A 14353-nucleotide genomic window follows, 5' to 3' on the forward strand; every position below is an offset into this window, starting at 1 on the left:
GCCAAATATATTTATTTTTAAGTAAGTGAAAAGGTCCTGACTAAGTGCATTTCAGAAGGCCTATTTTGAGAAGCACTTGAACCCACAAAGAAGGAAATCCCAGCTTCTCTGCAAAGTAGACAAACAACCAACTTCTACCTTCTGTGTCATTGTCTTTCTAGCAATTCTATCCTCTGCAGGGTCTCTGGGTGCCAGCCGTGCTGAAAGCCGAAATGAATCCCATGGGACAAATCGTGCTAAGCCACCATCATTCTGGCCAGATTGGACCTTCCCACTGACAATATATCCCCTCTCATGACTTCGGGATTCCTACCTTGTTACCTTTCCTCAGGCCTGGCCACTTGCTCTAAGACAGCCTGAACCTCTTCTGATACTGATGGCCCTGTTCACCCAATCCTGGGCCTAAGGTGACCATAGTCATGGCCTGTCCCTAACTCAGGGGATGTGGCCTGAGCCTAGAAAAGTCAATCTGGAGCTGGAAAGTGTCCCTGGCTGCCATCCCAAGTGTTATTTGCTGCACAGAAGGCTTCAGATGGTCTCACAGTGCCAGGATGTACTTCAGGATGGACAGCATTTGTCTGATATGTACTGAGATAGATTGCAAGCCCTAAGAAATAAGCCTGGGTACCACACCAATGTAATCCAAGGTGCAGGCAATAGGGATAGGGAGTTGTGTCATATGAGGATGAGGTCTTTTCTGTAACCAAAAGAACTCAGTTCAGGGGGCTGGTGGCCTCTCCCATACCTAATTCTTCTCCCTTTGCTCCCTCAGGTAGAGTCGTGGCCACCATGTCTGCCAGGAGGAATATCTCAGAAGTGACTGAGTTCATCCTCTTAGGATTCTCAGGCTCCCTGGGGCTCCATCTAAGCCTTCTAGGAGTGTTCCTGCTGGCTTACATGCTGACCGTCACAGAGAACTTGGTCATCATCACAGTCATTCGTGCTAGCCCCTCACTGCACAAGCCTATGTACCTCTTCCTCAGCAACCTGTCCTTCCTGGAGATATGGTACATCTCTGTCACTGTGCCCAAGATGTTACTTAGCCTGGTCTCGCCCAAGTTCCAGCACATCTCCTTCACAGGCTGCATGGCCCAACTGTACTTCTTCTTGGCACTGGCCTGCACCGAGTGCGCGCTCTTGGGTGTCATGGCCTACGACCGCTATGTGGCAGTCTGCAACCCCCTTCGCTACCCAGTCATCATGAGCCCTGGTCTCTGCAGCCTCCTGGCTGGCAGCTCTTGGTTGTCTGGCTTCATCATTTCCCTGGGGAAGGTCTTCTTCATTTCTCGTCTAGGTTACTGTGGCCCCAACATCATGAATCACTTCTTCTGTGATGTGTCCCCACTACTCAACCTTGCCTGCTCCGACATGTCAGTCGCAGAGCTCGTGGACTTCCTCCTGGCACTGCTCATCCTGCTGGGGCCACTGCTGTTAACTGTCTTCTCCTACACAGCCATCCTCAGCACTGTGTTACGCATGCCATCCGCTGGTGGCAGGCAGAAGGCCTTCTCTACCTGTGCCTCGCACCTGGCTGTGGTGGTCATCTTCTATTCAGCCTCTCTCTTTATCTATGCCCGGCCCCGTGCTCTCTACTCCTTTGACTACAACAAGCTTGTGTCCGTTGTCTACACAGTGCTCACACCCCTAATTAACCCCATCATCTACTGCCTTCGAAACCAAGAGGTCAAGCAGGCTCTGCATAAGGTACTGCAGCGAGCAGCCCAGGTTCTAGGAGTCTCCTCCTAGCAGGAACCATGCCTCCCGAACCCTGAACCTGCTTACCAGTTCACCAGGCCTGAGTTGGATAAACAGACATATTGGCACACCCTCCCACCAGCCCCTGATTCTACTTACGACTGACTACACAGTCAGCAACAACATCATGGCTCCCAGGTCCGAGGCCTGAGCCCTCTCAGAAGCCCTTGCCTGGACCCATGCTAAGTCTGGGCTTACGGGAGAGTTCTTTTCATCTAACCATAGTCGACCTATACCTGCAGCTCTTCTCACCTGAGGGGAGCAGAGAAAACCATAGCAAACCGAAATGTCTGCACATACAGATCTAGCTACAATGACCAGCAACGACCTTGTCAACCCTCTCAACCCAATTTCAGTGGCTTCTGCTGGGAGGTTTGTCTTCCAGAGGTTAGTAAGAGAAAGGACAAACGGCTTGGGTAAAGAAGATGAGGTAGGTAGAGCTGGCGAGACTGAAAATGCTGCTAAGCAGAGGCAGCCTCTCGGCCCACTGATAGGCACTAGCCAGCCTCCATCCCTTCCAGGAGCCTGTGGGGTAAAAACTGAAGCCAGGATAGGAAGGGGATCTGGGTCTCACACATCTAGACACAGGTAAAAGTCTGAAGTTGGGAGAGATAGCCTTCTCACAGAGGTTGTACTTCAGAGACCTTCAGACCAGTTTCTAGAGCCTACAGCATAACAGGCCATGGCACACTGCCCTGAAACTGCTGAGCTGCCTGCTACAGTGCAGGTGTCTTCAGATGAGCCTTACCCCCACCAGGGCCCAGCCATTAGTGTCCTTGCTAACTACAGACCTGGCTCAAGAGGCTGACCAGGGATTCCAGCACCACTGGAGGAGCCTTGGTCTTTTCTTCTTGAGGGCTAGAGACAGTGAGGACTCCAGACCACATCTGCCCTATAGCTCTGGATTTCCATCAAATGTGCAGGGACTCCAGGCAATGTGTACATTTTAATTCATCATGTTCCTAGAAGGAACTCTAGGTGGGTTGAGAACTCATGACACACTTACCTCAGCCCTCAACCTAGCTGTATGTGGGCCAGGAATTGTGTGGCATCGTGTGTGTGTGTGTGTGTGTGTGTGTGTGTGTGTGTGTGTGTGTGTTTGACTCTGATTCCCAGTAGTGGTAGCAAAGCCTTAGGAACCTAGAAGTTCCACCTGAACTATAGACACTTGGAAGTCTTCTGTGTCACTCTCGAGACCATTATAAAGCACACAAGACATATTGAAGCCTCAGTTGACAGGTAGATACTGTGCTTTACTGTGTAGAGTAGGCATCATGCTGAATAACAAACAAACCAAAGCTTGCAAGCCACAGCCCTTGTCCTAGAGCAAGGGTGTGAGCAAATGAAGACAGAGTCCTCCAATTTCCTAAAGTGCCTCGAGGGTGTTCCCAACCGCTGGGTGTTGGTACATGGCCTGAGGGTCCGGGCTATTTGTCTACAGAGGAGATTTGAACAAGAGAAGGAGAGAGGAGCAAAACCAGGCAAATTAGGAGCTCTGAGCAAACATTGACCCAAAGTGTTCTGCAGCTCACAAAATGGCTGGTGAAAGACACATCTCTGTATTTACAAGAGAGAAGCCATATCCCTGTCCCTACATATCCAGGAACAGGTAGCTTGCCCTACCAACTGATAAAAGATCAGGCATGCAAGGATAGGTGCCTCTAAATCAAAATTCACAAGCATGCCCTCTCCAAACACCCAGAAACGTGTGCTCTAAACGTGCAGAATGGAAACCAGCTGCTGACTTATCATTATATAAAATATCAGCCCTGTCTATGTGCTGCCCAACCCCACAGAGGCCAAAGAATTGGGCAGCCCACAGCTTGGCTCCAACACTGAAAGCCAAGGACTGGTGCCAGCCTTCAGCAGAACTGGCCATGTGCCAGGACCCTGGTTGGGACGTGTGTTATCAGGGATGGACAGGTGTCTGTGCATTAGCACAATTGAGTATAGAGGCCGACAGGTCCATGGAGGAGACAAGGCCAATCGCAGAGTCAAAAGGCCTAGGGCACAGGCTGACCAAAGCTTTGGGTTCCCCAGGGCTGATCTAACCTCTCACTGGATACAGTCGCCAAATCACTCTGAGCAGAGCAGGGGCGTGGTCACGTTTTTATTCTACAAAACCTCCCAGGAAAGGAGAGGAGGGGAGGGGAGAGAAAAGGAGAGGAGAGGAGGAAGGGGAGGGAAGGCGAGGGGAGAGGAGGCAAGAGATAAGAGAGCAAGCGTGGAAGGAAGACAGAACTGAAGACAGTCAGAAGACACAAAACCAGCAGCATTCAGCACTGGTTTTGAGAGGAGTAAAAATTAAAATCTATGTCCCAGGCATGATGCACACTTTAATTCCAGCACCCAGGAGGCAGCGGCAGATGGGTCTCTATCAGTTGGAGGCCAGGCTGATCTACAAAGCTGTTTGCAGACCAGCTAGGAATACACAGTGAGACCTTATCTCAACAACTAAGAATAAAGTTCTACAAATGCACACCAAGGACGAGAGGAGCCCCTCCACAATTCCCATGAACTAAAACACCAACCAATGAGCACACATTGAGAGACCTATGGCTCCAGTTGCATATGTAGCAGAAGATAGCAGTGTCTGGCATCAGTGTAAGAAGAGGTCTTTGGTCCAGAGAAGGCATGTTTTCCCAATATAGGGGAATGCCAAGGCACTGAGGTGGGGAGGGTGATCTGGAGGGAATGCACCTTTGTGGAGACAAGTGGAGGGGGAGGGGGAATAGGAGTGGGGTGGGGAAAGGGGATAACATTTCAAATGTAAATACAGACGGTATCTAATTTTAAAAAAATAGATGAGAGAAGTGACTCTGTGAAGGGTGTGGAAGCCTTGGTGGGGGAGTCAGTGGTGGGAGCCCTGGTCGGGGAGACGGTGATGTTCACTCATTCCCTGGTGATTCAGAGAGTCTGAAGGTGTAAGGACAGGCACAGAGCAGGCCCTATGAAGCCAGGGACCCCTGGAAAGAACAAATCATTCCTAACTCAGACCTGTTATTCTGGCTCACCCTGGAGCCAGACCCGGGGGCTGCTCTACCTCTATCCCATCCTAGAGCTCATCAGCTACAGAACCAGGCAGCTGACAATCACCAGCATCCGCTGATCTCAGACACACCGACACCCTCCCTGGTTCCCACAACTTCTGTTCCCCCTCAATTAGTGACACTCCATACTCTGGGCCCCTCTGAGGAACATCACAGACTCCTACCACCCACATCCCCATCACCTTCTGCCCAGATCACTTCTGGGTTGAAAGTCCTGCTCCTCACCAGCTTATTCATCCCCACAACCTGGACCGCCATGTACCATTAGGCCTCAGGCTGTGCATAGGATGAACCCCACAATTATCAAGACTAGTATATTCCAGCCCTTCCCTTGGGTTCCCTACGTGGCTTACACCACCTACTGGGTACCAGTCTGACCACCACAAAATCATTTTTTTTTTAATCAATGAAAGAGAAATCTGTCTAGAAAATTTCTAAATATTCAGAAACAATATGCTTTTAAGGAGAGAAGAAACTAGAACATAGTTTGAGGTTATGATTTAAAGAACATAAAGGTAATGAGATGTGGGACTGATGAGAAGGCTCAGCGGATGAGAGGACTCTGGTTCAATTCCAGCATTCACATGCCAGTCTCATAACCATCTATAACTCAGGTTCCAAGCCATAGGACGCCCTCTTCTGGCCTCCACCAGTAATACATGAGACGTGCACACAGGCAAGAGTCCCTACACATAAAGTAAACATTAGTGAACCTTTAAACATTTAAATTAAGAAGATGCTACAGAGGCATTATCTAAAGGAAGATTCCTAATGCCTATGTTGGAAAAGCAAAGACACCTTAAATCAATGTGCTCGGCCTCCACCATACAAAATATAACAAACACGCAATGAGAAAAATAAAGTGCTAGCAGTTGAAGGAGTTGTGTTTTCCGTTAAACACAAAACACAAATGAGAACATATCAAGTCAGTTAAGATCAACAACATGATCATTGATAATGATCAAAAAAATCATATGAGATCACACGAATTACTGGGGGTGAGGTTGGAATAGTGACGTCATCAGAAATCCCATGTACGTTAGAGGGTCACTGAGGAAATACTATAATTGTTTTTATGCCAATAAACTGACAACTTAGATTAAGTAGGCAAGCTGCTTTAAGACACAAATATAAAATCTAAATCTCTTAAATTTGTAAGCAAGTAAATTTCTCCCTCAAAAAAAATGCCTCGGGAGAGATAGCTTTACTACAAAGCACCTAAGAAAAAATAATAACACACAAGCTCGCTGCTCTTCCAAAGGACCCTGGTTCAATTCTAGCACACGCATGGCAGGTCACAAACTCCAGTTCCAGGAGATCTGGCACCCTCTTCTGGCTTCCATGGGTAATGCATGTACGTGGTGCACACATTCCTGCAAGTGAAAGCGCCCACTTTGAGAGGCTTGAAAGAGATGCTTCTCTGGTCTTCCTGAGGAAGTCTTACTTTTATTCAAAAGCACTGAGAAATAAACTATAAGCCATATTTGTTGTGACTACAGATGCAAGATTTCTAGGTAATTTTTAGTCTGTAAAACCCCATGGGCAGAAACAAAACATAACACGCTCTGACCAGGTAAAATTTGTACTAGGCATGCAAGGTTGGATGAACACTTAAAAATCATTCAGCACTTGGGAAGAAGAGGCAGGCAGATCTCTGTAAGTTCAAGTTCTACATAGTTAGTTCCAGGCCGGCCAGGACTGGTTTCCTGTGTCAAACACCACAGTTAGGCCTTGGGAACTAGAGAGAAGACTCATTGGTTAAGAGCACTTACACTGTTCTTGCAAAGTACTGTAGTTCAGCTCCCAGCACCCACAATAGGTGCTCCAGCTTCAGGGATTCCAGAGTGAGCTTCCTCGTTTGGCTTCCATGGGTATCTGTACTCACACATGCCTGCACACGGACACATAGTTTAAAACTGTTTAAATCTGAGAACTAATCAATACAATTCACCAGTGTAATATATTTCAAAAGATGAATGCTTTGATTGTCTCATTAGGTGCATAAAAACAGAGAAAAATATAACATCCGTGCCTAAATAAAATAACTGTGCAAAGTAAGATCACAGGGTGCTCTTCTTTTTATTTTATTTTATTTTTATTGGATATTCTCTGCATTTACATTTCAGATGTTATCCCTTCCCCCAATTCCATTCCCCTCGCCCTCCCATTGCCTCCATGAAGGTTCTCCCTCTCCCACCACCCTCTCTCACCTCAGCCCCTTGGCTTTCCCCTACACTGGGAAAACAAGCCTTCACTGGACTAAAGACCTCTCCTCCCATTGATGCCAGACAGTGCTATCCTCTGCTGCATATGCACCTGGGCCATGGGTCTTTCCATGAGAGCTCATTGGTTGGTGTTTTAGTCCCTGGGAGCTGTGGTGGGTTTGGTTAGCTGATCATTTTGTTCTTCACATGGGGTTGCAGACCCTTTCAGCTCCTTCAGTCCTGTCTCTGGCTTTTTCATCGGGGTCCTTGTGCACAAGGTGCTCTTCTTACAGGAAACCTGGCTGACTCCACACTTGAGAAGAGAGTCAGAACATGTTCATCATAGTCAAGAGCAGTTCAGTGTTGTGCGCCCCATGAACCTCAGCACTGCGCTGACAGCTGACAGTCCAATGAGGCAGGAAAAGGACTGCTCATGGCTGGTGTGATGCAGAAACTCTAACAGAATCTAAAATAAGCTACAAGAGGTAACAGACTGTTGAGCAAGTTTGCAGAATACAAGGCAGATGCTCAAAATTCAAATGTGACTACAAGCTACCAACATGCAATAGGAAATTTTTAACTATTGGGGGGTAGAATCAAAATCACAAAATAGCTAAGTTTAAATCTTACCAAAGACATTTGAAAACTATAATAAAACCTATTTCATATATCAATTTGTTTGTAATTTCTGGTTGATTTGTGAAATTTAACTTCACGTGTTTATTTAATTTGCTGAGAAAGACAGAAAAGAGCTGCAGGGATGGGGAATGAGCTGCATTCATCAAAATTCTCATAACCTGATTATCATATTATTTCTGGCATAACCACAACATCAATTAAAATCCTACCAAACTTCTCTCAAAAAAAATGTTCTCATGGAAAGCAGAGAACGTGTGCTGTTGCAAACACCTAAAAAGCAGCTACAAAGTCCAACGACCTTTATAAGTATTCTGAGATTTATTAGGAAGCCGATGACCAAGGTAGGGAGGCTGGCTAATGGAAAACAAATGAATCTCAGCCATGCAAAGACCGTACACAGATCCCACCAACAAAGTCAAAAGCTTAGACAGAGCCTCAGAGGCATTCAGTATACAAGGGAGCTTCTTTTTCCAACAAATTATGCTGGAGAAAAAAATCAACAAATACCCAGATTTTTAAAAAAAAAAGGAGGCTTTGAAGGGCTAGAGAGATTGCTTAGTGGTTAAGAGCACTGATTGCTCTTCCAGAAGTCCTGAGTTCAATTCCCAGCACCCACATGGCAGTTTATAGCCACCTATAACTTCATATCCCCTGGGCACATAGGCAGCAAGTGGGTTTTATACATTCAGGTAAAATAGACAATAAAATAAGTATATTTGGGCTGGAGAGATGGCTCAGCAGTTAAGAGCACTGACTGTTCTTCCAGAGGTCCTGAGTTCAATTCCCAGCAGCCACATGGTGGCTCACAACCATCTGTAATGGGATCTGACTGTAACAGTGTACTCAGACATATAAAATAAATAAATCTTTTTTAATGGGCTTTGGCATTTCACATTATCTACAGAGGTAAATTCAAAATAGATCACAAGATTGGGAGTGCAGCTTTGTCATAAAGTATCCCCAAAGAGTCAGCAGGCATTAAAGTTATGATAGCTCCTGATGTCTAGTGCCTTTAACCTCAGCACTTTGGGAAGCTGAGGCAGGAGGAATACTGTTAGTTTAAGGCCAGCTTGGGCTGTATAGGCCAGTCTGAATTACATCATAAGACCTTGTTTCCAAGCAGGGAAGGGTAGGAGAAGGAAATTGAAGAAATAGCTCAGCAGGACCCAAGTTCAATTCCAAGCACCGATGTCAGGTGACTCACAATCACCTATAACTCTACCTTCTAGCCCTGTGGACACATATACATACACATATGTTTTTAAATCCTTTTAATTTTTTTAAATATAATCATATACCTAGATGTAAAGTCTAAACTTCCAACAGAAAATATGTACGAACAAAGATTCTACCTCCAGTTAAGCAAAGCCAAATCATAACACAAATAATCCAGGCATTTTTAAATGTACAGTTTGAATGAGCATTTTACAAAGAACATAGAGATATGAGCACAAGACAATATGATGAACATCTCTGGTCGTTAAGGAACCACAAGTTAAAACCACAATGAGAAACCACTACACACCTGGCACAATGGCTTAGATTTCAGCCTGGCCACTCAAGGATGAGTGAGGATCTGGAAGACCCGGGTCTCACAGGATGTCTGTAAGAATACAAACAGAACAACCCTTTGGAAAATGAGCAGGAGTTTCTAAGTCTTTAACATACATCTATGATATTGTACAGCCATTTTTCTCATAAGAAACATGAAAACGTATGACCTTGTAAAGATGGGTGTCTGTCCATAGCAGCTTCACTTAGAGTAACCAAAGACTGGAGAAAACTCAGACGTCCCCCATAAAGGGGCTGCATAAGCAAAGTCTGCACCCTGAGCCCTTTGTGGAGCCTTGAATGGGTGGAGCACTCAGGAAGGCTGAGGACCCATCACTCCAGCCAGGGCATACGCGTCTCATCATCATAATTTTGATGACAGTGTCACTGGTGGGACTTACATTATATGTAGTTTGCACTGTCATTTACAGTTCCATTTTTATTTAAAAACTCAAATAACCACAAAGAAGCAGCCAGATGAAAAGGCAGATGGTAAAACCCTTTGAGTGTCCATCCTGTGGTAGAAAGGAACACCCTGCAGAGACATCCAAAGCTGAAAATAGATAGTATCTGACAGACCTTCTCCAGGAAAGCTTTGTCCTGAAATGTAGAAATGTTTCACAGTGGATGAAAAGGCAGATGCAAGACAAGTTTATAGATTCCTAGAGGCATTGGGTCCTCCACAGAAAGAACAGAATCTCATTTAGAATGCGGAGCTGCCAGGATGCAGAAACCTGATGCTGTAAGCCTCATGTTTGAAGGGGATTGCATTTGAGAGCAGAGGGGAAATTAACTCTTTCCAACGCCAGAGCTTAGCCATGGGCACAGTGAATCTTGTTGAATAAAAAAGATAGAAAAAGATCTTTGGTGGGGGCTGCTGCACTCAGGCAGAGGTTAAGAGCACTGACTGCTCTATCAGAGGTCCTGAATCCAATTCCCAGCAACCACATGGTGGCTCACAACCACCTATAATGGGATCCTATGCCCTCTTCTGTTATGTCTGAAGACAGCCAACAGTGTACTGTACTCATACACATAAAACAAATTAATAAATATTTTTTAAAAGTTGGTATTGGGATTTTAAAAAGAAACTACACTCACCTTAAAGGAAATTAGATAATCAAAAATAGAGTTACAAGCATCTCTATTTCCACAAATATCATCAAAGACTAAAAGCAAGGTACAAAGCTGGAGACAACGTGTAACTGACAAAAATCTAGGGCTTAGGAAGATACAACTACCTCTGCAAATCAACAGAGGGGATCCGTTAGAAAATGGCAATTCACAGGTAATGGCCAGATGTCAACTACCTCACAAGGTCCTTGGGGACATTGACAGTCAAGGAATTAGGAATGAAACTATGAAAAGATACTGTGACCAGCAAAGGTTAAAAGACCAAAAATGCAAAGTGGGGGGGGGATATAGAGTGACAAGGACAGTTCCTCTCAGACACAGAGGTGTAGCCAGTGATCTTCAGGAAGTGGTTGTGTTCTGTAAACATGGGCAAGCATAGCCCTTGTCCTGAAGGGCTCCACAGCAAGAGGCCATCTATCTCTGCAGCCTCAGGCACCAAGCACACGGAACTCAGTCCCAGCACCTGAGCAGCCAAACCTGAAACAGTCCAAGTGTCAGTAAATATATACATTGTATCAATGAGGGGCTGGGAAACTGACTCAAGAACAGTGACACCTGGGAGCTCAACCCCACAGGCCTAGCCCTGGGGGAAGGACACTACATAGCACAGATACGCTTTGACCCACAAGAGCCTGGGAACAAGCAGCTCTGACCACAGTGGCTACTGCTGCCTAAATGGAAGTGCTTTGCAGTTCCAGATATGGTCCACCACACATAACTCCTCTGTGAAGAAACATTCTCATACACCCAGAGCTGAAATCTGATTCTACACACTGGATTCTGGGCTGGACTTGGACATGCTATGACATGGCACTGGGTGGCTCTAGTTAGGAGCTGTTGCTCCAGGAAGACTTTGAGAACACAAAAGTGTCCAAGTGAAAGGCTCTGTGGGAAGCTCAGCTGCCTCTACCCCAGCCTATGCCCAGAGGCCACATTAGAGAGGAAGCCAGGGGAGGGTAACCTAGGAAACATCCTACAGAATCCAGAGAAATAATCAGATGTTCTTGCTGTGAGTCTATATACACTTGGAGGCGGTTTGCCAGGCAGAAAGAAAGAATACAGATGTGTAAAACATAAAACCAGGCAGAGATTACAGGAGAAGACAGGTAGATGGATAAATATAAAAGAGGAAAGGAATGTGTTTGGAGCTGGCCAGTGATGGCTACACTGTTTCCTTTCCCATTTACTTTTCTGTTTACTACATTTTATTTGGAGACTAGAGCTTGTTTTTGGCTACTCTGTAGATTTTTTCCCCCACCATTCTCCACCCTTTAACTCTCTAACAATAGGAAGAGAGAGAAAAGGATAGAGGGGAAAGGACGAGGTTATCATTAGACTACGTCCTGTTGATAAAGGGCATCAAGTTCAGTTTGATCTTTGCCATTAGTATACCTAATGTCTTCTTGTTGCTTCTTTGTGCTTGATACTGACCATCAACAAACAACCCATCCACCTCTTGGGGCTCTAGCATTTATATACCCTCTGAAAAGTCCCCAGAATTCCAAATGCCATAGAATCACAGAAACTATCTGCAGGTGGGAAAATCCCACCTCTGCTAGAGCACAAGGCAAATAAATCATAGTCGGTTGCCATGGACAATCTGAACCCGCCCCATATTCCTACTCCTGGGATAAATATTCCCATAATATTTTTTGTGTTCTATAAAGAAACTAAAGGGCTGGAGAGATGGCTCAGTGGTTAAGAACACTGACTGTTCTTCCAGAGTTCAATTCCCAGCCACCACATGGGATCTGATGCCCCCTTCAGGTGTGTCTGAAGTCAGTGACAGTGTACACACATACATTAAATAAATAAATCCTTTTTAAAAAAAAGAAACTAAAATTCTCACTCCGGGGATTGGGGAAGACTGGGTCAGTATACACACTGAAGTTGGAAGACAACCTGCAGAGATAGGTTCTTCCCTTGTTCCAGGAATCAAACTCAGGCCATTAGACTTGATGGCATGCCGCTTTACCTGCCAAGCCATCTCAGGGACCCTCTTGGTGATACCTGTCATTGCATCTCTCTGTGCTCCTACCTTCCTTTCGTCCATGGTCCTCTTCCCCGATCCAATGCTCAGTTTCGGTCTCTATCAAATGTATCCATTTCACTCTTTATTTCAGCTTCTGAGGTTTTCAGTTCTATGATTTCCAAAGGTGTGAAGTCTTTCTTTTTTGATTTTTGGGTTTGTTTCCAGTGCTCTGCCAAGCTTTCCAATTCCCCTCTGAACCCTCCACAGCTCATGGTGGGTTTTAATTTTCTTAGTTTCAGGTGTGTCTTCTTTACTTTTTTTTATTCTGACAGTGTTGGGCATGACTTACATACTTTTAATAGACCACATAGCAAAACAAATATTATTTGATAAATGTATGGGAAATTTCTGTTTGAAAATTGAAAATACAGTATATATATATTTTATATATACATATACTCGCATATACAGATATATATACATAAATACATAAATATGCAAATAAATTTACATAGGAATACACATATACATATGCTTTGTTCTTGATAACATAGACAAACCCCAGCTTAAAAATCTTCTAAAAATCAATCATAATCAAAATGCTTAGTTTCTGAAAGGGCATACAGAAAATTATATGCAGTCTTTAAACCATGACATGACTCACCTTATAACATGTTTATTTAAAGAGGCAGAAATTTTTCAAATATAAGGTATCACATTTCAATTGCGTGATGCATTTATTTCAGAATATTCTTGATTAAACTGACACATCGTGGATTTAGCTAGCAATGTCTCCATAAATGCTTGCCAGTCTTAACCAAAAAAAAAAAAAAAAAAAAAAAAAAATCAGAAAATGTTTCTTGGTCTCCAACAAACCTTTTGTGAGCAACAACGCAATGACTGGCTTGCCTACGGGTCGACATATAATTTAAAACTGAGGGAGTCTTACAGTGGTCTCTCTCCAGCTGGCACGTTCCCTCTAATATCACAGACAATATGCATTTTTTAGATCGTTTGAGGCTCTGGTCCCTGGACAGTGACTATGACGATCACTAACAAAGCCCAAATCCCCAAGGACTTTCAGCAGCTGAGGCAGCCCAGTGCCAGCCCTCCCAAAGGGCTGATCTAATCCCAGCTTCCTCTCTCTCTAGATGCATAATCCCTTATTGTCAAGACCAACTCCTGGGTAATCTCGGGCTCTAAAGCCAAGTTTCCACCCTTCTCACTTGTCTCTGGCACTCGGCAGTCACCTCCAGGGGAAAAGCTGCCCCAGGTTTTAGGCTTCCCTGTTGGGACTTCTCTCTCTTGTACACTAACTGGAAACTTTCCAGGCCTTCAGGAAGATGGGCTTTTGTGGCTGCCATTGGATCTTCCAGATCCCTCCACATGGGAGAATCAATCATATTATTATAAAAGGGCCCCCAGTGTACCTACTGGTGAACTCTAAATGCTTTGTTTGAAGATGCACTTTCAACTACTGAAGAGACACCCCGAGGTAGAGCACCATGTTCAACTGCACAGAGACAGTAACCAAACCATCCCTGCCCTGGAAACAGCAATAACTGACTCCATCCCGTGCCTCACGTGGGAGAAGCCTCTGCTGTCTTGGCACCAACAACAGCAACAACTCCTGCCCACTGTGTTGATGCCAGGGCTAAGGGCAGGTATGGGCACTGTGAGGGTTAAATAATACTGGGGTGACTGATGTGCAAGAGACACTTGACAAAAGCTGTTTTCACTTCATGTTCTTATGCTACCATTCCCTCCATAGTTGCATGGAGCCTCTTCCTGATCTATAGAATAACAGTGACCTCGGTGACCTTAAGGTGAATGTCATGCACATGAAAGTTACGACGGAGTGCCGAGCAGTCATGGTGTTCCCAACATCTGGTAAGGGCCATGTGGAAGATGGCCTGCCTGGACTGTTGTCATTCAACTCTGACAACTTAATCGTGGTTGTACAGCTCAGACAGCACTTCCTGTGTCTGGCTTCCACGCCCCACGTGTAAAGGAAGGATGATACCAGCATCAATTCAGAGGAACCACGG

At 45.1% G+C, this 14353-nt stretch overlaps 1 protein-coding gene across 1 annotated transcript; it reads left to right on the top strand.

Annotated features, from left to right (window-relative positions):
• Positions 1-789: 789 nt before the first annotated feature.
• On the top strand, positions 790-1746 carry LOC308416736 (olfactory receptor 226-like; the record flags this gene model as incomplete). Its single annotated transcript, XM_080911790.1, has 1 exon — positions 790-1746. One exon carries the CDS (start codon positions 790-792, stop codon positions 1744-1746), a length of 957 nt encoding a protein of 318 aa, XP_080767916.1.
• Positions 1747-14353: the final 12607 nt, after the last annotated feature.

Source organism: Micromys minutus (assembly GCF_963924665.1).
Source record: "Micromys minutus genome assembly, chromosome: 2".
Classification (NCBI taxonomy): Eukaryota; Metazoa; Chordata; class Mammalia; order Rodentia; family Muridae; genus Micromys; species Micromys minutus.